The following is a 24,589-nucleotide window of genomic DNA, read 5'->3' on the forward strand; positions in this document are numbered from 1 at the left end:
CAAAGGGGGCGAGGGACGTGGGGCAAAAGGGGCAAGCGATGTGGGGCATGAGGCGAGGGACATGAAGCAAGGGATGTGAGGCGAGGGACGTGGGGCAAGGGATGTGAGGCGAGGGACGTGGGGCAAAGGGGCGAGGGACGTGGGGCAAAGGGGGCGAGAGACGTGGGGCAAAGGGGGCGAGGGACGTGGGGCCAGGGCTGTGCCGTACCGAGGGCAGCCTTGGCAGCGGCCGAGGCCACGCGCGGATCCACCACGGAGGCCAGGAAGGCCACGGTGCTCATGACGGGGTTCCCAGACTGGCTGAAGGGCACGGGCTGGTAGGCCAGGGGGCCCAGGGAGGCGTCTGAGTTCTCCAGGTAGGGATCCTCGATGGGCAGGCGCAGGAAGTGCAGGATGCACTCGTCCTGCGTGCGGCTGCCCACGTGCTCCGACACCTTGTTCCAGTCGTCCTTGTACATCTCCAGGGCCTGCAGAAGGCAAAAGCGGCGGCTACTCGGGGAAAGCAATGCTGCTGTGGGCTGAAGGGTTATCCATACTGGTTATTGTGTGATGGAGCAGTAAATGGGGATCAGACAACTACTGAAAATGGGTGTTTTCTGGCATCAAAATTATCTGCGTAAGAAATGTGAGAATTTCCCAGAGGTATCAGTGACGTTGAAGCCACAGGGATCATCATAGGAGTGGATGCTGGTACTGCATCAGAATTACTAATATTTGCATAGTAGGTGTTTCCCCATTTTGCTTCCACAGAGAACTAAATGTGCCTTTCCTACCAAGTTTCACAATCCTTTAATTCCCAGCACTCCCCCCAAGGACTCTCTCTCTGCTCCCTCTCTGAACACAGAAAGCTCTTTGGGGCAGGAACAGCATCTATTTCTCTATTTCTTTTTCCAAATGTGGCCTGGCTGTGATGGTGGAATCCAGTCTTTAGATCCAACAGATGCTATGGAAGTGGAAAAGCATCAAACCAATAGACCAGGGGAAAAGAGGGAAATCTATCCCACACCCTGAAGCCAGGAGAGATCAGCTCTGCAGGAGCTGTGCACAGTGTAATTTCTGTTAAAGTCAGGGCTAACAAATCCTTACTGGCTAGACAAGACACCTGATAAAGTAAGAACTTGCAGATCATATCAAAGACATAATTCTGAATTCCAGTTATTTTTAAAATTCCTCAATAAAAGTCTTAAAACAATTCAACAGCAAGGAGCTACTGAAGGCCTGCACTAGGTTCCTGAAAAACCAACACATTAATCCTGTAAAACTGTCCAAGTCACAGCCTAATAAATTATTACTCCTTAACAAGACATTTTTCTCCTTGAAAATTGTTTTAGTGCAGTATCTGGACAGTATAAAATAAATACTGACATATCCTGAACCATTAACTTTTACATTTCTGAGAGGATTCATGGTGCAGTCACCCAGAAAAGGCAAAAAAACCCATTTGAGTTTCTGGCAGAAGATGTTCAGTGTGAAAATTAGTTTTCCCAAGTAAATCCCTCCCACAAGCTGAGAACTCCCAGAAATCTCAACCTTCCAGACTGACTGAACTCTCGGAGAGGGAGGGAGAGCTTGGAGCTGGATCTGACAGAGGTCCCGAGGAGAACACGCCCAAGGTGGGAGAGCAGAGCACACAGGGACACAACGTTCCTGTGCTGGGGTTTCAGAAGCTCCCAGGGACAAGAGGAAGATCCAAACTGAGCCACCAGCCTGCTGCTCAGAGTTCCTCCATCTGGGAAGGGCCCAGAACACACACCAACTTCTGTGGAACACCAGGACCAGGCTGGAGAAGACTTGGAGCTACCTGGAATAGTGGAAAGTGTCCCTGCCCATGGCAGGGGTGGGGTGGGATGGGCTCTAACGTCCCTTCCAAACACACTGCTGTCTTCAGAGCAGCTCTGAAGTGGTTTAGTATTTGTTCAGCTATAACAGAAGCTCTGAGAATTCCTCAAGGACAAAATATTGACCTGCACGGGGCCCTCAGGCACGTTGCGGCTGCAGAGGGTCAGCTGAGGTCAGGAAAATGTTTGCAAAAATGCTCCTGTTTGCAAAGACGTGGAAGCAAACTGGCTGCAAGGACAGATAATTCAATCCAAAGGCATCAGAGATCCACCATGGATCAAACTGGAGGGACATGCCCAAGCTGCCTCAGCGGCAGCACTTCCCAGTGTGATTTAAGCTCAAACCTGGCTCAAGTTCCTCTCTCCCAGCCAGGTCTCAGTGCTTAACTAGGGTGGAAGAGGAAAACCCCCAGGTTGTCTACAGAAAGCCTCTGGCTCGCTGCTCCTTCCCTCCCAGCAGCAGGTGGGGTCAGCTGGGACACCCAGCTGGGTGGGGAGAACACCCAGGAGCTGCTGAAGACCCCGAGCAGCACCAGGAGGGGTTGGAGAGCTCCAGGAGAGCCCTGGGCTTGGGAATGACCTGGGACAGGCTGCACTGGCCAGCGTGCTCCCCAGCAGGGAATCACCATCCCCAAGCCCTGCTGAGCCCTTCTCCTGCCCCTGGGGCCTCCAAGGGCTTGAGCAGAGGACAGACCGCTCAGCTCAGTCACACTCAAGGGAGATATTTATTCTCTGCTCAGCCCTTATTTCCCTTTCCTTGATTTCACCTCTGGGCTCTCAGTCCCCATCTCCATTTTTAACCCCACTGGCACACAGAGATCAGCTCTGCTTCTCAACTCCCAAATTTCTGCTTTCTGCTCCTCCTCCTTCCCCGTCTGTTGTTTTCCTGCCAGACAAACCCTCGCTCGCAATAAATGTCCTTCCTAAAAATAGCTGAAAATGCATTTAACTCTGCCTGAGCCGTGGGGACACGGACAGGGCTGTGCAGGGAGGCTGCTTTGGGGAGGAAAGCTCTATTTCCTTCCCCAAATTATTCAGTCAACAGGCAGAAGGCCAATAATTATATTTCAGATACGATTTATTATTTGGAACTTCGCTGCCTATCTATTTGCCCAAAGCTACCCTGAGGATTTAATTGGACTGAGCTGGCTTGTTACAGCAGAATTACTTATGCTTGAACTGATATACTCTTTACTGATTTATTCATGGAGCAAGTCCATGAAAAAGGAGGAACAAAAACATTATTAATTTAAACTCATTAAACAGAATTGCAATCTCAAGGTTTAGGGGGGTTTTGGTTTGTTTTAAACACAGGATATGTCACTGGATTATTTCATTGGGCTATAGCATGAAGTGTATGACCATAAGCTAAAAACATACAAACCAATGAATTTTAAATAACAGTACTATTAATATTAGATATTTAAATTATATACTTAAATAAATAAAAAAGGAAAGAAGTCAGTATATCAAGACATTAGCCTTGTTTCTCCTTACAAGAATGCCATGGAAAACAGCTGTTTACACCCTATAAGCAAAATTTTTCCACATGCCAATAGAAAAGTATTGGCTAAACAGTGAATATCAACCTAAAATAAATAGGACAAAAGGGGAGATTTTGGCTATTTCATGACCACACTCCATATGTGTGAAGACTGAATCACAGCTGCTCATTTGGCACTGACACAGGTCCATCCTCCAGGCTTTTCCCCAGGAAATTAACTTTTCAATGGGTTTATTGACACATGGGAAGACAAAAAAGCTGTAACAACCAGGCAATTGCAGTTTGCTCTGAGCTCTGCAAACAAAACCCAACAAAAACAGAGCCCCAAACTAGAATTCTCAGAACTCTGAATTACCTTAAAAGAAAGAAATCAGCCATGCAGCCTCTACATCAGGAAAATGTTCCTGTGAAAGCAAAGCTGGGGAGAAGATATTTTCTTTGCAGAAGTGGCAGCACTTTAAATTATTTCAGGCCACTGAGATTGTTCTTGTGCTGAAGCAGAGAGAAACTGTCCTGATGTGAGAGCCCAGAACCCTCTGCAGCTCCTCGGAGGGTTCCAGCCCCACTGAAGTTCCAGAGATCCACCCATCCCCATGTGCTCCAGAGCTTCCCTGGAAGCCACCTGGGGACACCAGCCTGCACCATAAGGCACCTCATGGAGTCATCTCAGGATTTTTTTTTTGGTAGACTTCCAGAAAAAGCTCAAAGAACACCCCAAGTTGAGCTACAGGAAAACAAGGAGGAGACAGATGGGAAGAAGGAGCTATCGAAGAACTTCCCTTCTCCGTGGCCTCAACTGTTTCCCAACCACTTCAGCTTCCAAAATGACCTGTTTCCCTGAGCTATGGCATAGCTTGGAAATCAAAACTCCCAAGTATTTATTTGAGGGCCAGGCAAACCTTTACCTGAATTATTTACCACTATTTGAATTAGTGACATCAATTCACACTGTCAGTGAGTCCTGCTGAATGAAAGCACCTCTCTGCACTACAAAACCTGTTCTTGACTTATACAAAATTCTTAAATGCTATATTCTGGCTTGCAGGTCCACGTTTGAAGCAAACCTCAGACACAGGCAGCCCCTCTCTCACAGAGATGATCCTGCCATCTCTTTTTGGTAGCAACACTCTTGTAGCCACAATGGCAGTCATTCTTTAACCCCAAAAAATGCACATGTGGATTTTTAAAGCCTGATCTACCCCTCCTGGCTGGGCCTCATGAACTCACCTCCAACAGCAGCAGTGTCTCCTGCTCTGTCCATTCTCTGCCAGCACTTGCACCTTTGCTCTACAAAAGACAGGAGGGAAAAAAAAGCAGGTGAAACACAGGATCTCTTTCACAAAACCTTGTAGAAGAAAACACTGAGGAGGAAAGGGGAAGAAGCTGTGATTTGATCCACCCAAACCTCCCCCTCCAGCTGCTCACCCCATTCAGGGGTCCATGATTTACTCCTCAGTGAAGGCACAGCTGGGTTTACACACCCCAACTTCCACTACACCTTCTGAGCTAAAGCAAAGGGATCTGCACCCTGCTCTCCCAGTGATCTGTGCCTGCTCACACAGCACAGAGGGTTTTCCTGAATAATAAACCCCTCTGAGAGCTGGAGGCAGAGTGGGCTGGGCACAATGTGGGCTGGTCCAAAATAAGTGAATTTATCTCCAAGTTCATCAGTAACTCAGTAGAGAAATAACTCTGTACAGGGGGGTGAGCTATGTGAGAAGGGAGAGTAACTCCAGCAGGATCATCTGCTCCAAGGGCTGCTGCTCCCAAATCTGCAGCTCCTAATAAACTGCTCAGCCTGGATAAAAGTTCTAAACTCATGGTGGAGCCTCCCCTCCTGTGACACCCTGACCCAGCACAAAAGCAGCTCAGGATCTGCTCCCAGGGAACACCAGCACCACTGGATGGCTCTGTGCTAGACTGAGAGGAAGAGGCTATTTAGGATAATAAATGTTATCTCCAGATGCATTTCAAACAGCTCATTAACCCACACAGAACATTAATCAATGTGAGTCACCCAACTGCTGCTCTCCACAAAGCCCCAGCACACAGAAACCAAACAGGGCAATCAGCCAACAAACCTGCTCCAGTTCACAGCCCCTGTAAACAGAGCCAGAGCCCACAACCACCAACAGATTTATCAATTTGGAGAGCATTTATACCTCCCCTAACATGTGAGACAGTCAATCCATGAAATGTGAGATGGACCAACCTTACAAAAAATACCTCGAGAACTGGTTTGGGTTTGTGGGGTTTCTAAAGGATGGTCTGAAGTGGTAAACAGTGTTTAAATAGTTATTTTTTTAGGTTTAAACAGTGATCTCTGAGGACAATGAACCAATGGCATGGAATTAGCCTGATGTCACCCATGAGGGGCATTGCCCAGCTCTGGAGAGTTCCAGTTCCCACTGGAGGCTGTGCTGAGGCATTCCCACAGCACCTCCAGGGACACACAGGGAACAGGGAAAAGCAGGAGGCTGTGGAATCAACACCCCACTGCAATGATGTCCCCCAAGTTTCATTATCCTGTGTGACACCCTGCAATGACAGTGCCCAAACACCCCCTGCAACTCCCCCAGGACACCCAAGCAGTGGGCACTGGGGTCCCTGAGTGTCACCCTGGGAACCAGGAGAGGCAGAGATCCTGCTGGAAGCTCTCTGTGTCCCAAATCCTTGGGTGGCTTGCTGCTGCTGAGCCATTCCAGCAGGACATGCAGGGACACAGTGAGCTTGGCATCTGAGGCTGGCAGTGTGCACTGCTCTGGGATGCTGTCCATGGCTTTATTCCCATGAAATCAGAATCCAGCACAACCTCCCACCATAGTGTCCTGCACAGGGATGGGAGACATCCAAACCAGGAGTGGAGGAGCAACACAAGTCACCTCAGGGACAGCGTGGGGGACACCTGAGGGACAACAAAGCTCACAGGGAGCTGGAGGGGACACTTGCCTTGGCCAGAGTCTTTTTGGAGTAGATGTCAGTGCGAAGGCCAAAGTTCTGCAAGTCAGTTGGCTTCTCCTTGTTTTTCTCAGGGAAGCTCAGCATCTGCTGGGCAGCTGGAACCTGGGAACAAACATTACAGGGGAGAAGGGCAGCAACTGAAAGCTATCCAGGGTTTCCAGACCAATACCCCACAGAACATGGACTGGCAGAGAAGCTGAACACAAGCCCAAGACACTGAAACAATGTCTGAGCAATGTGGGAGTGGTTCTGCACAGAACTGCCCCAGATGCTGGGCCCAGCTGGCAGCAAGGGGACATTTCCCCAGATGTCCAGCAAAGGTACATTGTCCCCAGCTGGGCAGATAGGAAGAGGACATTTCCCCAGCTGCTCAGACAGGAAGGGGGACACTTCCCAGCTGTCAGCCAAGGGACATTTCCCAGGTATTCAGCAAGGGGACACTTCCCAGCTGTCAGCCAAGGGACATTTCCCAGGTATTCAGCAAGGGGACAGTTCCCAGCTGTCAGGGGACAGTTCCCAGCCGGGCACAGCCCTGCTGCCAGGGCAGCCCCAGCCCCAGGCTCACCTGCGGGGTGCGGATGTGCAGCGGCATCAGCCCCGAGGGGGTGTCGGCCAGCACGTTGAAGTGGGGGGTCGGGGGGGGCCCCATGGCCATGGGGCGGCTCTCGGGGTCCACCTGGTAGTTGATGAGCCCCCACTGCTCCAGGAAGGCGTGGACCCTGAGAGAAACAGCACAGATCCAGCCTTTGCCGCCAAAGGTTTGCTCATGCTTCGTGTGGGAGGGGACAAAGGATGGAGCTGATATTGCTGGATCAAATCAAGACCCAGGAGCTCCTCTAGTCCTTCCTTAATCCCAAAGAGCAAAACAAATCCCAGAGCAGGAGCTCTGTGCACACCTAAGTGTGTGCAGTGTGATGGATAAACCAAAGCCTGACTGTGTCCAGTTCTGCGCAACAAAGAAAGACCCTGAGGGGCTGGAGTGTGTCCAGGGAATGGAGCTGGGCAGGGGCTGGAGAATCCCTGAGGGAGCTGGGAAGGGGCTCAGCCTGGAGCAAAGGAGGCTCAGGGGGCCCTTGTGGCTCTGCACAGCTCCTGCCAGGAGGGCACAGCCAGGGGGAAAGGGCTCTGCTCCCAGGGCACAGGGACAGGAGGAGAGGGAACGGCCTCAGGCTGGGCCAGGGCAGCAGCTTGGACAGCAGCAGGAATTTCCCCATGGGAAGGGTGCTCAGGGTTAGGGCTGCCCAGGGAAGTGACCTAGAAGTGCCCAAGGAAGGCCTGCATGTGGCACTCAGGGCAGTGCTGGGCACAGGGCATGGGCTGGGCTCAATCTTTGGAGAACTTTTCCACCCTCAGTTATTCCACAATGCTGCTGATGCCTGGAAATGCCCAGAAGCTGCAGGCCCCAAAGACCCAGACCCCAAAGGTCCCCAGAGGGCAGGCTGTCACCTCATGACAGCACAGACATCCCCGGTGAGGTTCCTCCTGCAGGCAGTGCTGGTCAGGTACTCCTGCGGGTTCAGCCGGTACGTGTCGATCATGAAGTTCCTGTAGGCCAGGTATCTGCAACACAACAGCCACAGCTGTGTCCCCCAGCTCCTCCACAGCTCAGGGCAGCCATTTCAACACTCACACCCTCAAACACCCATCTCTGACCAGGAAACACCAGCAGATCTCTTTCATTGGTACAATTTCAGAATCAACACCAAAACCAATGGTAAAGTGGAATTCACACTCTCACACTCTTCCAGACTGCTTCACTCTGGATTTTCCCCTGTGTTTTGATCAGCAGCACATGGAAACATGTTGAAATTGTAAATCACACAATTATCTGTTGCAGCTTGGTCACTGAGCAAATATCCCCACAACAGAATAGAAGCTGCAGGATGAAAATAAAGGCGTCTGGTCTTCACACAGGAACAGGATAAATAATCCTGCTGCATCCCTGTGTGAAGGAAAAAAGCTGCACAGAAAAGCAGAAGTGGATGGAACACCGCTGTGGCTGCATGTGGAGTTTGTAATGGATGAAGGGATGAGGCAGAAAAGGCTGGAGAACAGCAACATGGAAAAGAAAAAACCTTTGAAAAGCAGAGGACAAGAGCCCAGAGCCAGAACAGCTGGGAACGGCTGGAGCAGAAACAATCCCTCAGAGGTTCCCCCATTTCAGTAAGATTCTGGAATATACTGATGCCTCCTAGTATAAATTATCCTGAAGAAAATAACCTGCCATAAAATTATTGATAGCCCTGCTCTTTAGAGGGAACAAACCCCATCTGCCACAGACAGGCTGGCACCATCAAGGCTGGATGGGGCTTGGAGCAACCTGGACTATGGAAGGTGCCCCTGCCCATGGCAGGCAGGTGCAGTGAGATGGGCTTTAAGGTCCTTTTGTACCCAAATTACTGCAGGATTCTGTTTAGTGAGTATCCAATGCAAAGCTGTGTTTAAAACAGTGGTTTTAAAGCAGATTTCTGCCTTTGGAAAATTCCAGGGGGGAATGTTTCACATGCAGTGTGTGAAGCAGCTGGGAACCAAAAATATAAATCATCCAGGCAAGGCCTGAGCAGGCAGATGCTGCAAGCACATGTCCCTGCCAAAATCCCACATCTTCCTCCTGACCAGATCATATGTGCAACTGGCTGGAAGAAAATTGCTGGAGTAGGTGTTTGGCTCCATGTGGGATGCTTGGGAGGCAGGAAACAAAAAGGAGCTTCTTCCACAGAGGAACACTGAGAACATTCCTGAATGCTCTGGGGAGGAGGGGAAGAACCTGCCCAGAACAGGTCTGGGCTGCAGGAATTAGTATTGATTAGCAAAGGTCACATCAGGAGGAGGAGAGAGAAGCACGAGACAGAAACATCCCCAGGTTGGTTCTGAAGGGAGATGGTTCTGAGCCAGGAGCCATCAGCTAAACCCTGGCAGCAGTGAGAGCTCCAGCAGGATTTATCTGAATCCCTTTCCAGCCAGGGCCACCCCAGGCACTGCTGTCACAAGGATGAACCTGTGTGAGCTCCTCCAGCACGGTGCTCTGGCCTGAACATTCAGCTGAGGCTCCATTCAGGGGGATGTTCCTCTTTTATCCCAAAAGAAATCACAGAGCCAGGACCATGTGCTGCTCCTACAACCCCACAATGGCCCCACAACCAGATCTCCAGGGTGACAGGAGGAGTGGCAGGAGTGCCCAGGCTGCTCCCATGGCAGGCAGAGAGCAGGGGCAGCCCAGGGAGGAGCGGCAGGAGCACTGATTGGTGATGCCAGCTGCAGGAGGGCACCTGGGCCTGCAGCGACAACCAGGAGAGGAACATTCCTTCCCCATTGCAGCTGCCTGCTGCCTCTCACTCTGAGAAACCCCCAAACTGCAAAAGCTGCTGGAACAGAGGCAGTGCTGGATGAGCCTTGGAACAAACCCATTTTGGAATGGCAGGAGTGGAACAAGAAGATCTTCACAGCCCCTTGTCCCCAAGCCCTGCTGGGGCTCTGGGCTCCAGCTGTGCTTCCCCTGCACTCCCACATGCAGAGAAGCTGGGAGGGCAGAGCAAGGACTGGGAATCCTTGGGGGTGCCAGGAGCCTCAGGGGTGTCTGAGCCAAGCTCCTGCTCAAACCAGGAATTGTCACCAGGTTCCTTAGGGCTTTGTCCAGGCAGGCTCCAAGGAGCAGCAATCCCAACTTCCCAGTGCCTTGCCTTGTTCAGAGCTCAGAACTCCCCTTTTCTCCAGCCAGAAGCTGCTGTTCCATGCCAGCCTGAGCTGTTTCTGCCCTGGCACAGGCCCAGGGACAGCCTGGCTGCACCCCAGGGACCTCCTGGGGCAGAGCACAAACACCACCAGGGCCCCAGGAGAAAGGACAGTCCCTAATTCCTGTTTCCTTATCAGACCCAAAGCACCACAGACCAACAGCCACACCTGAGGTGGGAGATTCCAGCACAAGGACAACTCTGCAGGGATTGCAACCTCTGCAGGGCTGGAGCCAGGCTGGGAGAGCTGGGAATGTTCCCCTGGAGAGGAGAAGCTCCAGGGAGAGCTCAGAGCCCCTGGCAGGGCCTGGAGGGGCTCCAGGAGAGCTGGAGAGGGACTGGGGACAAGGATGGAGGGACAGGACACAGGGAATGGCTCCCAGTGCCAGAGGGCAGGGATGGATGGGAGATTGGGAATTCCTGGCTAGGATGGAATTCCCAGAGCAGCTGTGGCTGCCCCTGGATCCCTGGCAGAGTCCAGGGCCAGGCTGGACAGGGTTTGGATCACCCTGGGACAGTGGGAGGTGTCCCTGCCATGGCAGGGGTGGCACTGGGTGTTTTTTAAGGTCCCTTCCAGCCCAAACCATCCTGGAATCCCATGGAATGCTGTGTATGAGCAATGAAGGACCAGGTGACATCAGGACAATGAGGGGATACCTCAAACACTTCCTGTAGTCCTTGATTGAAAAATCACCTTCTAAAACGCCCAAAAGCTGCTTTGGAGCCAAGGCAAGATCTGACACCAGGACAAAGTGACCCCAGCCAGGCCAGTCCCACTGCCCACACTGGCCAGCACACACTGGTGTCCAAATCCAGGATTTTTTGGTGTGAAATCTCAGGTTTAGGATCATTTTAATAGAAACAAGCATATTGTTCAAAAGCCTTTGAACATCTTTCCTTTATCCATGGCCTTTCAAGATCACTCTGAACAACCAAACTCAAACCAGAGAATTCACTCCACAGCCTGAGACAGGATCTACAACACACAGAAACGCAGAAACAGAGCATGGCATGAGGAGAGAGGGAGGAATAAGCAGGATTGTTCCACTTTTACCCTTTCATGACATTTTAACATGACTTTGGAAGTGATCACCTCTTGTACCACACAGACTTGAAGAATTTGTTCCAGTATTACCAGGGGGAAAGTAGTTTTATTTTACCTGGATAACCAGTGGTAAATACCACTTTGATGTTTAAACTTTTATCTCTACCACCACAATGAACAAACACTGTCAGTGGCTCTGTCCCTACAGGAAGTATCAGGCTCATACACACCCAGCTGTGGCCACAGGATTTATGGGATGGGAAGCTCCTTTATCCTGCCCACATTCCCAGGTTTCACTCACATTTCTGGAGTCTTGGACTTGTTTTTCCCATTGAAGAATTCTGGAAGCGCTCGACGCTCAATGACGTGAATGCTGCAACAGAAGTTCAGTGTCAGACCCTGAAACAGCCTTGACTCCAAGGATTCCAGGCTGCCACAAGTGCCCTCCCTCTAGAATCCCTGACTTCTCCTCAAACTCAACTTCTGAAGCAAAACAAAAAAGGCTTTCAGGAGTAGAGATAAACACAGAATGGTCAGACAAGGACTAGAGAAGAGAGAAAGGAATAAAGGTGAGAATTGGAGGAAAATCAACATATGCAAAACCTGTCTGAAATCCTCTTCCTCATTCCCAGCCCCTGAGAAGGGCCAGAAAGATTTCAGCACAAAGTATGGGAACCAGACCTAAACAAGAGTCACTTCCTCCAGCTCCCAGGCTGATTGGTGAGAAAACAGAACCAAGTGAAGCCTGCCTGTGGAATCCTCTGAATGTTTCCCCCTTCCCCCTCAGGGGAATCCCAGGGCCTTGCCTTGGAACAATTTCCCACAGAGTTTTCCCCACCTAGGCTGAAGGAGAAGACTTCCCCATGGAGTCTTGCACACCACCATGAACCACTCCAGTTCCTTTCCCCATATGTCCCAAATTCTGGTGGTTTCTCCTTTCCCTGTCCCCTCATTGGCTGTGGCACCCCTGGTTGCCTGCCCTGCCTTCCCTGTAGGGCAATGCCACCCCCATGTGTGCCCATCCTGAACCCTTTGTGCCACCCCTGTGCCCTCCCACACCTAACCTTGTGCACAGCACATGGCCAGCTCTTTTGTCCCTGATTTCCCTTGGCTGTGCTGAAATAAACCCTGCTGGAACTGGCCCTACAAAAGGCCCTGCTGCCTCTCCCCACTGAGCTGGCCACGGTGAGTGTGGTTGACTGCTTTCCCTGAATGCCTCCCCAGCAGCCTTTCCACAGGAGATCTCACTGGGGAACAGGATCCAGACACCAGCCACCATCCCATGGACCCCCCTGGCCCAGGGCCCCTCACCAGTTGTAGTCGAACCAGGAGGCGTAGCTGGGGATGATGATGTGGTTGGTCTGCTCGGTGACATTGTCCTCTCCTGCGTCCAGGGAGCGGCTCTGGTCACCCTTGTTGGGGTCCTCGTCCTCCTGGGGCACAGGGGACACAGTAGGATGAGGGACAGGGGTCCCTGAGCCGACAGACATTCTCTGATACCCCCACGAGCAGGGACAGCAGCACAGGGGTCCCACAGACACTCTGTGACACCCCCACGAGCAGGGACAGCAGCACAGGGGTCCCACAGACACTCTGTGACACCCCCATGAGCAGGGACAGCAGCACAGGGTCCCCCAGCTCACATTCTCTGACACCCCCACGAGCAGGGACAGCAGCACAGGGGTCCCACAGACACTCTCTGACACCCCCATGAGCAGGGACAGCAGCACAGGGTCCCTGAGCCCACATTCTGTGACACCCCCACGAGGAGCAGGGACAGCTTTGGGCCCCCTCCACTGACCCTCCTGTGAACAGCTGTTGTTCTGCAACTCAAGTTCCAACTGCTGAGCCCCAGTGATGATGAGGAGGGCACAGAGGAGGCAGCAAAACAGGGTCAGGACGTGACAAGAACTGTACAAAACACCTCAGGTGTTGATTGAGTGGCATTAAAAATAGCCAAGTGCCACAGGCAGAGCCTGAGGAGTCACTGGTATCAATAATGGATCGTTATCTGTGATCAGATCTTTATCTGAGCTCCCCCAAAGACAACAAGGTATCACTGTGAACACATTCAGGGATCTGACATCTGTTAAAAATAGTGCCTGGCATGCCACAAATGCAATTCAATACAGAAACTACCCCTGCAGCTCTACTGAAATGATCCGGGAGCCAAGGCAGGGTTTAGATTTAGTGCTAAAACCAAAAAACAAAGCAAAACCTCTCTCTGAAAAATGCTTCTTGGAAAATACTCAGCATCTGTCTCCTCATTCTCCTTTCTGATACACCAGATTTAAAAATACCAAGTCATCCACAGAACCTGGAGAGCTCTGTAATAACAAACCCTCCATCCTGTCAGTCACTGATTTGATCTTAATCTCATAGACCATTGGAAAATGAGTTCAGGTGAAGTTACTGAAGGTCAGACTAAGGTATTGACAGGACACAGGGAACGACTTCAAAGAGAAAGAGGGCAGGGTTGGGTACTGGAGGAATCGTTCCTGGTGAGGGGCCAGGATGGAAATCCCAGAGCAGCTGTGGCTGTCCCTGGTCCCTGGCAGTGTCCCAGGCCAGGCTGGACAGGGGAAGGTGTCCCTGCGATGGCAGGGCTGGCACTGGGTGCTTCCCAAGGTCCCTTCCAGCCCAAACCATCTGGGACTGTACAATCTCAGCTGTTACCACATTCAGGAAGCAGCAGGTGCTGTTACCTTTCCTCCAGTCGCCACTGTCTCCTCATCCTGCTCATCTGAAAGGTAAAAACATTGAGAATTACACCAATAACCTCATTTAAATGCTCAGGAGCCTTTCCAGCAACACAACTGTTTAACTGGAAAGGACATTTAATTTCTTTGGGAAGGAAAGGGAAGGGAGGAGGGAAACAAAGTGGATCCCACATCACTAAAGCAATTACACCTTTACCTATCCCAGACCAGGGAACAGGTAAGAATACAGAGGAAGGATAATTAGACTTTCTCAACACTTCAGAATCCACAATTAATTACTTCCTTTCCCAGTGTCTTAGATGACTTTTGCTTAATAACTTATGGGATACAGGTTTGTATCTCATGTCAAGGCTCAGCAAAGCTCAGGGAACCTGTGATTTACCCTGATTCCCTGTAAAAAAAATAATTCTGCTAGAAAAGAGCTTGTATGTCATGTTAAAAAAATAAAAGTAACAGTAGCCTATGAGGGAACAGCCTTGCAGTGAAGAGCTGGTATACACTGGAACATGCATTTGTATGAAATATGAATTAATTCAACGAAACAGCAGAAGTAGAGATTGCTTTTTAAATGAAGAGATTTAGAAATATTTAAGATATACGCTAAAATATTGGCTGGAAGCAGGATTGAGGGTGAGGGCTTTACCCAGGTCTGCCACGGTTCCTCCTTTGACGGGCGTGTTCTCACTGTCCTTCTTTGGGTTCACTGCAAGAACAGAGGGGTGAGAGAGCAGCAGAGCTGCAGCCTGGCCCCGCTCCCTGGGCCCTGCCTGCACTTCAGGAGGTCACAGCAGCACAAGGGCCCGTTTGTCCCATTGCCCTGCACTCCCAGCTCCTCACAGCCCTGCCCGACACACAGCAGGGCTCCAGTGCACATCCAAGGATCACCCAAACAGAGAGACTCCCAAATTATTGCTGCCAGGGATGCTGAAGGAATTCTTTTTCCCAGAATTATTACTGCCCACACCAACACTGCCCTGAAAAGGACTAAAAGCACTTGACACTAGCACATTTTCCACTCATTTAACATCCTTCTTCTGGGGGCTTGGCAGGGAAATACTTTGGTCCAGAAAACTCCATTTCCCCCAACACGAGCCAGTGAAAGGAAACATTTCAGCAGATTGTTGCAGATCTATTTTTAAAAGTGTCTTTTATAAACGTAGTTTTGTATTTTAAAAGGCCAAAAGGAGGTGACACAGCTGCCCTTTTCAGCTGTTACATGCCTGACTAGATAAATTTATGGGCAGAGATCCATGGCCACGGAGTATTCGAAGATTTGACAAAATATAGACACAATTTTAATGCAGTTTCATTTCTAACATTCAAAGAGCCCCAAGTGTTCCCACATTTTACCGTTTTTGGGAAGTACCACTTCCTCTATGTTGGGCACTGGGGTGGGATCCTCCATGTCCTTGGTGAGATCCTCCTGCTCATCCTCCTCCTTCTGCCCCCTCCTCTTGCCATAGAGAGCTGCTTGCCTGGAACAGAGCAGACACAGGGGCTGTGCCAGGTGCTCCTGGACAGTGCTCAGTGCCAGGACAGGGGCTCAAACCCTCCTGAAACCACTCTGGGAACAGGGGCAGAATCAGCCCCATGTTTCCTCACAGACCCCAACTCAGGCTTTACACTCGGGAGGAGGAATTCAGATTATCAACTCATTCCTGATAAAGTTCCAGTTTTGTCTCAATAGAGCCCCACAGGTCCATAAACACCTGAATTTTTAGCTTTGAAGTGCTCTCCTCCATACCCACAAATAATACCCCATAGTTAGTAATTAAGTTTTTAATTACTATTAAAAACTTCCTAATTGCTATTTAAGTAATAGTAATTAGGTTTTTATTTGGGTAAAATATTGGTAGAATAAGGAATTGCACAAACTGCCCAGGAATAATCCCTCAAGCCTATCCAGAAATAATTCCAGAATTCCAGGTCACAGAGCACTCCCCATAAGCATTTCCTGAATTTCTTCTCTCCCTCATTTCATTTCACCTCAATTTCCAGGCCTCTGGACACTTGCAGACACTCACCCTTTCTTCCCTGTCTTTTTCCTGGACTCCACAGGAGTGGGGGGTGGAGAAGGGGAGTGTTTCCTCTTCCTTGTGCTGGCTGCTGCTTTCCTGTCCCTCCTCTCGGGGCTCCTCACGGGCTGGGAGGGAGCAGAGCTTTGAGTTACCCCCAAATTCTCCCACTGCAGGGCTGGAGGCTGCACCCTTCCTTAACCCACCCCAAAACAGGATGCCACAGCTGCTCTGGGCACCCTGTGCCAGGGCCTGCCCACCCTCCCAGCCAGGAATTCCCAATTCCCAGTCTCCCATCCATCCCTGTCCTCTGGCAGTGGGAGCCATTCCCTGTGTCCTGTCCCTCCATCCTTGTCCCCAGTCCCTCTCCAGCTCTCCTGGAGGCCCTCCAGGCCCTGCCAGGGGCTCTGAGCTCTCCCTGGATCCCTCCCTGGATCCCTCCCTTTCCCAGCTCTGTGCATGCAGAGCTAAAGGACACTGCTGTCCCCCCTCACCTCCTCATTCTTCATGGAGATCCTCTGGCGGAAGCTGACGGATTTCCTGTTCTCATCCACCTCATAATCCTCCTCATTCATCCACTCATTGAACACATCCGTGTCCAGAATCCACTTGGCATGAACCTGCACACAGGAGACAGGGACAGGCTGATGCTTTGGGGAGAAACAGCTCCATGGGAGACCTCCCAGGGTTAGGGACATTCCTGGAGCTTCACCAGGCCTGAATGTCCCAATCCCTCTGGTGTCACACACACTCCTGGAGTGTCCCAACCCCTCTGGTGTCACACACAGTCCTGGAGTGTCCCAATCCCGCTGGTGTCACACACACTCCTGCAGTGTCCCAACCCCTCTGGTGTCACACACACTCCTGCAGTGTCCCAACCCCTCTGGTGTCACACACACTCCTGCAGTGTCCCAACCCCTCTGGTGTCACACACACTCCTGCAGTGTCCCAACCCCTCTGGTGTCACACACACTCCTGGCAGTGGCACAGGGCAGGACCACAAAGGATGAACAGGACCCAGACCTCAACAGTCCCAGGACTCAACCTCTGTTCCTCAACCATTTTCAGTCCTCCAGCAGTGGGAGGTCAGTTCTGAGAGCTGGGTCAGCAGCTCTGGGTTACCAGTGCTCTTTGCATGCTGAAAATTGCCATCAAAACCTCCTAAATACACACAGCCCCTTGGCAGGTGTGCCACAAACACCAAATGTGAGCAAGAGTTGGCCACTCCCTGGAGGGACAAAGCTAACTGTCAGGATTATAACATCCACCTTCAGAGAGTTTGTTTTACACAGCTGAGAAACCTTCTGGCGCTTTACAGTAATTTATTACTGATTTATTAATACTTCACACAATTCTGACTATTCCTAGTAAGGTTTATACCCCAAAATCCTGTTTTCCAGTGAGTTACAGGTGCTGGAACAGACTGCAAAGTCCTTTCAGCCTGGGCTGCTGAGACTCCAGGAGCACACACAGAACATGGCCAGGGTAACACAGTGAGTGCAGAACAACCAGAGCAGGGCCAAAACAACTGCCCCAGCACAGGGATCCTGGGAAGGAATGAGCCACACTCACACACCCTCCAGGGCCTGAGGCACACTCACTCACCTTCCAGGGCCTGAGGCACACTCACTCACCCTCCAGGGCCTGAGGCACACTCACTCACCCTCCAGGGCCTGAGGCACACTCACTCACCCTCCTGGGCCTGAGGCACACTCACTCACCCTCCAGGGCCTGAGGCACACTCACTCACCTTCCAGGGCCTGAGGCACACTCACACACCCTCCAGGGCCTGAGGCACACTCACTCACCCTCCAGGGCCTGAGGCACACTCACTCACCTTCCAGGGCCTGAGGCACACTCACTCACCCTCCAGGGCCTGAGGCACACTCACACACCCTCCAGGGCCTGAGGCACACTCACCTTCCAGGGCCTGAGGCACACTCACACACCCTCCAGGGCCTGAGGCACACTCACACACCCTCCAGGGCCTGAGGCACACTCACACACCCTCCAGGGCCTGAGGCACACTCACACACCCTCCAGGGCCTGAGGCACACTCACACACCCTCCAGGGCCTGAGGCACACTCACACACCCTCCAGGGCCTGAGGCACACTCACACACCCTCCAGGGCCTGAGGCACACTCACTCACCCTCCAGGGCCTGAGGCACACTCACTCACCCTCCAGGGCCTGAGGCACACTCACACACCCTCCAGGGCCTGAGGCACACTCACTCACCCTCCAGGGCCTGAGGCACACTCACTCACCCTCCAGGGCCTGAGGCACACTCACTCACCTTCCAGGGCCTGAGGCACACTCACTCACCCTCCAGGGCCTGAGGCACACTCACACACCCTCCAGGGCCTGAGGCACACTCACACACCCTCCAGGGCCTGAGGCACACTCACACACCCTCCAGGGCCTGAGGCACACTCACACACCCTCCAGGGCCTGAGGCACACTCACACACCCTCCAGGGCCTGAGGCACACTCACACACCCTCCAGGGCCTGAGGCACACTCACCTTCCAGGGTTTCTCAGGGATGGGAGCATCCTCGATTTCCGCCTCGATCTCGCTGGCATGGACCCAGGTGTCGTAGCTGGGGAGGGTCAGGAGAGAGCAGCTCAGGCACCAGGAATGGTTTTCCAGCAGCCCTGGCACGTGCAGCCCTCATTCCCACAGGGAACAATCCTGCTTTGTGCCACAGAACCAGGCACAGGGCGGGCCCTGGGGCATCCAATGCACGTTAAAAGTTAAAATCCTCTCAGTGAACCACTCCAGCTCCAAGTGCAAGTCTGGAGGGATGCAGGGGGTAAAAGCAGCTCTGAGTCACCCAACCAAACCCTGCCATTAACTTAATCCACTTCTCCCTGTTCTTGTGATTTCAAAGCAAGAGCTACTGGATTCCTGGAAGGGAGGAAGCTGCACCCTGCCCTAGAAACCTCTCGTTATTTATATTCACTCTTCCACATTATTCCCTCAAAAGTCTATTTATTAACAAACTGCAGTGAGGAACAGCAAAAGCCACAGTCCTTTGTAACCAACACCAGGTGCTGAGGAACAGGAAGGAGTCAGGTGCAAGGAAAGATGTGCACAAAGCATTCCTAGCTTTACACTGTTTTGTGTGTACCTGGTTTAAAAACACCAATACAAGCCTGACTACTGATAGAAATATAGAAATATTGAAAGGCTCTTCATCTGTATGAATAAAAACCTTCAGTGTGATTACTGTTTGCTGTCCTACATTGAAAGCCCCATGTGAGACAGATCCTAGGAATTTAGTGTGTGAACAGATTTCAGTGGCCTGAAAAAGTTAATTAAATAGAAGTCAATACTGGGTTATCAATGCTTTGATTGATCTTCCATAGCCTGGGCTTAGAAACCAGTTATTGCAAATACAGTGAAGTTTCTATCAGCCCACACATTGAATTTCAACATGTTCCAAGAGCACAGGGCAGGCTCCTCAAAGGATGCTTTAACAGTCACTTGCACCTGACTGAAGACAACTCTTGGAGTAAATCTCTTTGTCAGAGCACAGCCAGGTTCTCCCTTTAAAAGTTCTCCCTTTAAAATTTAAGGAAAGGCTCATTCCAGCTTTAAAATCATTTTCCAACCAGTTCCTTGTGGCTCTGCAGAAGAATTCTTTTGCCAGCCTCACCCACCTGCCAGTGTCACAGATGGGTGTGGATATTGCAGTTTTACATCAATGGTTAATTCCTTTCAAGCTTTGCACATTGGGATAAAGACTTTTCCATCAACAAACAGTTAAAACTCAGGGTTTGCTTCCCCCCAGCCATCTTTACCTGTCTGGAAAAAAGCCCCAATGTACCAGCACCTGCTTGTCCTTTTTCATCACAGGTCTCAACCACTCATCTGCAAAGGGAACGAGATCCAGGTCAGATGTGGAGGGAGAAGCTCAACAATTCACTTTCCACAGTGAGTCAGAGGGAAGTTACTGCAAACCCTTCTGCTAAAGGGGGTCTGGGAAGGGACCTTAAAGCTCATCCCAATCCCCCCTGCCATGGCAGGGACACCTCCCACTGTCCCAGAGACACCTCCCACTGTCCCAGGTGCTCCAAGCCCTGTCCAGCCTGGCCTTGGGCACTGCCAGGGATCCAGGGGCAGCCACAGCTGCTCTGGGCACCCTGTGCCAGGGCCTGCCCACCCTCTAGCCAGGGAACAATTCCCAACACCCCATCCATCCCTACAGCTCTCAAGTACCAAACCCTGCAACCCAAACCCTGAGCACAGAGCCCAGAGAAGCACCACAGGAGAAACCCCCAAGGATGTGAACCTGCATCTCCAATCCCTGCTGGAATTTTGGGCTGCGGACCTGGGGCTCAGAGCCTGAGACACACAGAAGGCTGAGCCTGCTGCTGCCACAGGGACAGACACACACCATCCCTGATCCCTGCAAACTGCAGGGAGCACTTCCATCTAGTGGCCAGCACAGGCCAGGGAACGTGGGGAAGGGACTTCTTTATGTCTGTGCAACTTGGGCTTGAGGACAATGACCTCCCAGGTAATTAAATTTTATTTAAGATGAAAAGGGAAGAAATATTTTTGGCTATTTGCAGAAAGAGGCAGCAGTGAAATTGCTCTTTTTGGACCTTGCGCTTCATGCAGGCAGAGTGAACTGTAACACAGCCAAGGCTCATGGAGGAGCTCTCCTTGCCCCCCACACACAAGGGTTGTACCAGCATTCCCTACAGAATCCCTGGAGGGCCAGGAGCTCAGAATCAGGGGATTGCTGAGGCTGGAAAAGCCCTCCAAGATCAGAGTGCAGCCATTTTCAGCACTGCCCTGTGTCCCCAAGTGCCACAGAGCTCTGAAATCCCTCCAAGGCTGGGAGGAACTCCCCCAATATCCAGCCTAAAGCTCCCCAGGCGCATTATCCACAATGCAGCAATGTCCCTGAGGAGCAGGCTGGGACCAGTCCTGGTGAACACTCCCACACTTCTCATGGCACTCAGTACAAGAGGATTCCCACTGAAAAGCTGAACCTCACCATCATCCACTGAGGTAGGACTTGGATACACGTGGTGGGTGGCCTTGGATTTTTCTTCAGTGACTGTTCCCTGTGGGAAACACAGGAGAAACTGCATGAGAAACCCTCAGCACATCACCCCAAAAGGCAGATGGTGCTCAAAACTTACATCCCATAAACGTGTAAGGGATTGATTCAACAGCACAACGAGCTGCAGATCCCATCCCTGGATGGCAGCAGCAGGAATAGAACAGCATTGTGGGGTGGGATGTGGGACACTCTGGGATCAGGGGCTGAAGGGCCAGAGCTCCCACAGCTCAGGAAAGGACAGGGCAGCTCTGGAGGGAGCTGGAAAATAACAAAAATTGGAGCAGGGAGGACTTGGGACAGCAGGGAGCCACGGGCACTGGGTTGGGGTAGCAGGGAGATGACAGCAAGGGGTTAAAAAATGAAGATAACCAAGATATGAGGAAGCAAAGCCAGTGACAAAATGAGAATTCAGAGGCAGAGCAAAGGAAAGCCCAAAAAGCAGAATTAGAGACAATTTCTGTTTTCATCTCCTCACATCCCTGCAGAGACAAAGCTGCTTTAAAAATCCCTTAAATCACTCATGGATACAGCGTGAAGCTCACTACAGACTTCCTTTATGAAAGGAAAATCGACTCATTCACTCTAATTTAAGCAATAACACCCATCCTGAATCAGCCAAATAATTAAGAGCAACTTGTGAAAATCTGCCCAAGTGAGGCTGAGACAATGGTTCATAATCACAACACAAGAAATACATTAAATCTGGAAAAGAAACTCTCTGGCTACAGCTGTGACTTGTCCTGACTCAAAAGCCACCAGACCATGCAGAGGTCACGTTCCAGGGTATGTCTCTGCAGACAAGTGAGAAGACTGTTCATGTTTTTAAGGATGAAGCCATTAATCCTGCTCAAGTCATCCTGGAATTATATGGGCAAGGTTCCCTGAGGCTGCCTGGGCTCTGCTCAGCACCAGCAATCAGAGTGAAATAAAGCACAAACCAACAACCATGTCAGCTTCCTTCTGCTGTCCCACACATCTGGAACAGCTGCCTCACTCCCTGCTTCAGACCCAGTTTGGACACACCTGTGCTGAGCAATAAACCAGCTGGGGCTGCCCCAGCTCACCCAGAGCCACCTGGCAGCAGGTCCAGGAGTGCTTTTGGAGCACAGCCAGGGCTCAGCCTCCATGGCAGGGTAAAAACCATTCCCCCACTGCCCAAGGGAGCTGTGCTGCTGCTCAGGCAGGGCTGGGTGCAGCTGTGCTGTGTGACACTCACCTGGTGACGCTTGACAATGTCCTTCAGCTTGTTGGCCAGCTTCAGCTCCATGTCAGGAATGAGGTAGATGGTTGGTCTGCTCAGACAGTTGTTCTGGGAGAGGAGGTGGAACAAGGAATTAGAGGGTGATCTGTGGCAAAAATCAGAATATTCCTATAAAATCCCCAGTGTTAGAACTCCAGTAGAACCCAGAGCAGAGCAGGGGGTGACTCAGGTCAGTGATCCCAGCTCCAGGAACCCCGGGACAGGGACATTCCCTTCTCACAGCCCCCCAACAAAGCCCTGCCCAGGTTTTTATCATGCACTGAAACCACTGTACGTGGGCAAGGGTTTTTTGTAGTGGGAATATTGTTGTGTTCTGCTGTTCTTCCTGTTTCCATTGCTAATGGACACCTGAAAGTTATGTTTTGAATACATCATACACTGAACTTGGCTTCACAGTTTGAAAAAAAAAAATCACACATCATTGCCATGCAGCAGTTAAAAAAACTAAACTTCAAATGAGACTCCACAGACCTGCTTAAGGGTACAGATAACTGGTTTGACAAAGTGAGAGTAAAATGGATCCTAACCTGAAAAAGGCCAGTTTAAATCAAACTGGAAGTCAGCCCTGGAATGGGTACAGGAGAGGTTACTGAGCCCCAGGGGTGTCACCTCCACAGGGACATGGGGACACCTGGGGTGTTTGCTCTTTCCTTAGAAGAGGTTTTCCTCACGTAAATAAATAAAATAAAAACCTCTGCATATCCATAAAAGGCCAGTGGAAATATTCTGCATTTTTCAAGTGAAAATGTGGAATTGTGACTGAGCTGGGTGGGAGAGGGAGGGGAGGGTCCCCCATTGCTATAGAGGGCCAGGGTGAAGTCCTGCCCTGAGTGCCCAGGGAGTGGTTCCTGCACCGGGCTGGGTTCCTCCTGCCCCAGGGAGTGGTTCCTCCTGCCCCGGGCTGGGTTCCTCCTGCCCTGGGCTGGGTTCCTCCTGCCCTGGGCTGGGTTCCTCCTGCCCCAGGGAGTGGTTCCTGCCCCGGGCTGGGTTCCTCCTGCCCCGGGCTGGGTTCCTCCTGCCCCGGGCTGGGTCTCTCCTTGCCTGCACCAGTGTTTTCTCAATGGTCATGAACATCTCCACGTTCCGGTCCATCCGCGAGGGATTCTGCAGGTCAAACCTCCTCCTGTCGAGGGAAATGATTCACAAATATTAACTGCACACCCCCAGCTGCCAGCAGTCCAGAACCTTCCCTGCTCCACACAAACTCTGGATCGTGGCAGGGGTGCCAGGACACTCCAGCACAGCCACAACTATTTCTGCTGCGCTTGGCACCCTCAGTGGCAAGAAAACCACCATGAACCACATCGAGAAATGCAGCTGATTTGTGAGATGTTCAGGGAGAAAAAGGAAGGTTGACAGTGTCCACCAGACCCTGCAGCAGGGCCGTGCGTTCCACCACAGTCACAGGGGGTAACAGAACACACAACCACCATGGATTTCAACATCAGATGAGAGAATTCATGGATGAGCCCTCATGGTTCTCTTACTTCTGGCTGCCCCATCCAGCAGTCCTGCAGTCCAGAGAAGCAGCAATTCCTGTGCCTGGTGTGAGAACAAACCACCCTCCAGGGCACAGGCAGCTAATAACCCATGGCAGCATTGTATCACCACCTTTACTGGACCCTGGTGCTCTAATTTTGTTATTCCACAGACAAATCATCACAATTATTGCAATGCCAATGGAGAACCGTCCATCACAAATGGGGGAGGACACAACACCTGAAAAATCCTCCTGGGAAGCAGCAGGGGAGCCCCCAGATTCCCTGTGCTGTGCCCTGAACATGTCTGGAACTCAGAGATGGGCCAACCCAAATGAGGGATTGGGGTGGTGACCCCAGAGCCTGAGCTTGGACAACCCCAGCCCCAAAGCAGCCCCAGCAGCTGCAGGGAGTGCCACAGCCCAGCTGGGGCTGAGCCCTCAGGATCCAGCCTGCCCCAGAGCTCCAGCAGGTGCTGAACCCTCAGGATCCAGCCTTAGGAGCTCTTAGGAGGTGCTGAATCAGGATCCAGCCTGTCCCAGAGCTCCAGGAGGTGCCCAAGCCCTGCATACCCAGGGCAGTGCCAGGTGTGAGACCCAAACCCTGCACACCCAGGGCAGTGGCAGGTGTGTAACCCCAAGCCCTGCACACCCAGGGCAGTGCCAGGTGTGAGACCCAAACCCTGCATACCCAGGGCAGTGGCAGGTGTGAATCCCAAGCCCTGCACACCCAGGGCAGTGGCAGGTGTGTAACCCCAAGCCCTGCACACCCAGGGCAGTGGCAGGTGTGTAACCCCAAGCCCTGCACACCCAGGGCAGTGGGGGATGTGAGACCCAGTTTTGCACACCCAGGGCAGTGGCAGGTGTGAGACCCAAGCCCTGCACACCCAGGGCAGTGGCAGGTGTGAATCCCAAACCCTGCACACCCAGGGCAGTGGCAGGTGTGAATCCCAAACCC

The 24,589-nt window shown here is 51.7% G+C and overlaps 1 protein-coding gene across 1 annotated transcript in view; it reads right to left on the reverse strand.

Moving 5' to 3' along the window:
* The window catches only part of SMARCC1 (SWI/SNF related, matrix associated, actin dependent regulator of chromatin subfamily c member 1), a 68,050-nt gene that overhangs the window by 31,970 nt on the left and 11,491 nt on the right, over positions 1–24,589 (reverse strand). Inside the window, exons 4-20 of the mRNA XM_058809703.1 lie at positions 23,196–23,277; positions 22,110–22,202; positions 20,825–20,894; positions 19,620–19,689; positions 18,340–18,415; positions 16,309–16,434; positions 15,824–15,942; positions 15,150–15,274; positions 14,443–14,502; positions 13,785–13,822; positions 12,391–12,512; positions 11,381–11,452; positions 7,750–7,863; positions 6,869–7,022; positions 6,292–6,405; positions 4,570–4,629; positions 209–467 (exon numbers count right to left, since the gene is read on the reverse strand). Of these exons, the coding sequence (XP_058665686.1) occupies positions 209–467; positions 4,570–4,629; positions 6,292–6,405; positions 6,869–7,022; positions 7,750–7,863; positions 11,381–11,452; positions 12,391–12,512; positions 13,785–13,822; positions 14,443–14,502; positions 15,150–15,274; positions 15,824–15,942; positions 16,309–16,434; positions 18,340–18,415; positions 19,620–19,689; positions 20,825–20,894; positions 22,110–22,202; positions 23,196–23,277 (1,754 nt within the window). The remainder of the gene's footprint in view (positions 1–208; positions 468–4,569; positions 4,630–6,291; positions 6,406–6,868; positions 7,023–7,749; positions 7,864–11,380; positions 11,453–12,390; positions 12,513–13,784; positions 13,823–14,442; positions 14,503–15,149; positions 15,275–15,823; positions 15,943–16,308; positions 16,435–18,339; positions 18,416–19,619; positions 19,690–20,824; positions 20,895–22,109; positions 22,203–23,195; positions 23,278–24,589) is intronic.

This window comes from Ammospiza caudacuta, chromosome 1, assembly GCF_027887145.1.
Source record: "Ammospiza caudacuta isolate bAmmCau1 chromosome 1, bAmmCau1.pri, whole genome shotgun sequence".
NCBI classification, from domain to species: Eukaryota; Metazoa; Chordata; class Aves; order Passeriformes; family Passerellidae; genus Ammospiza; species Ammospiza caudacuta.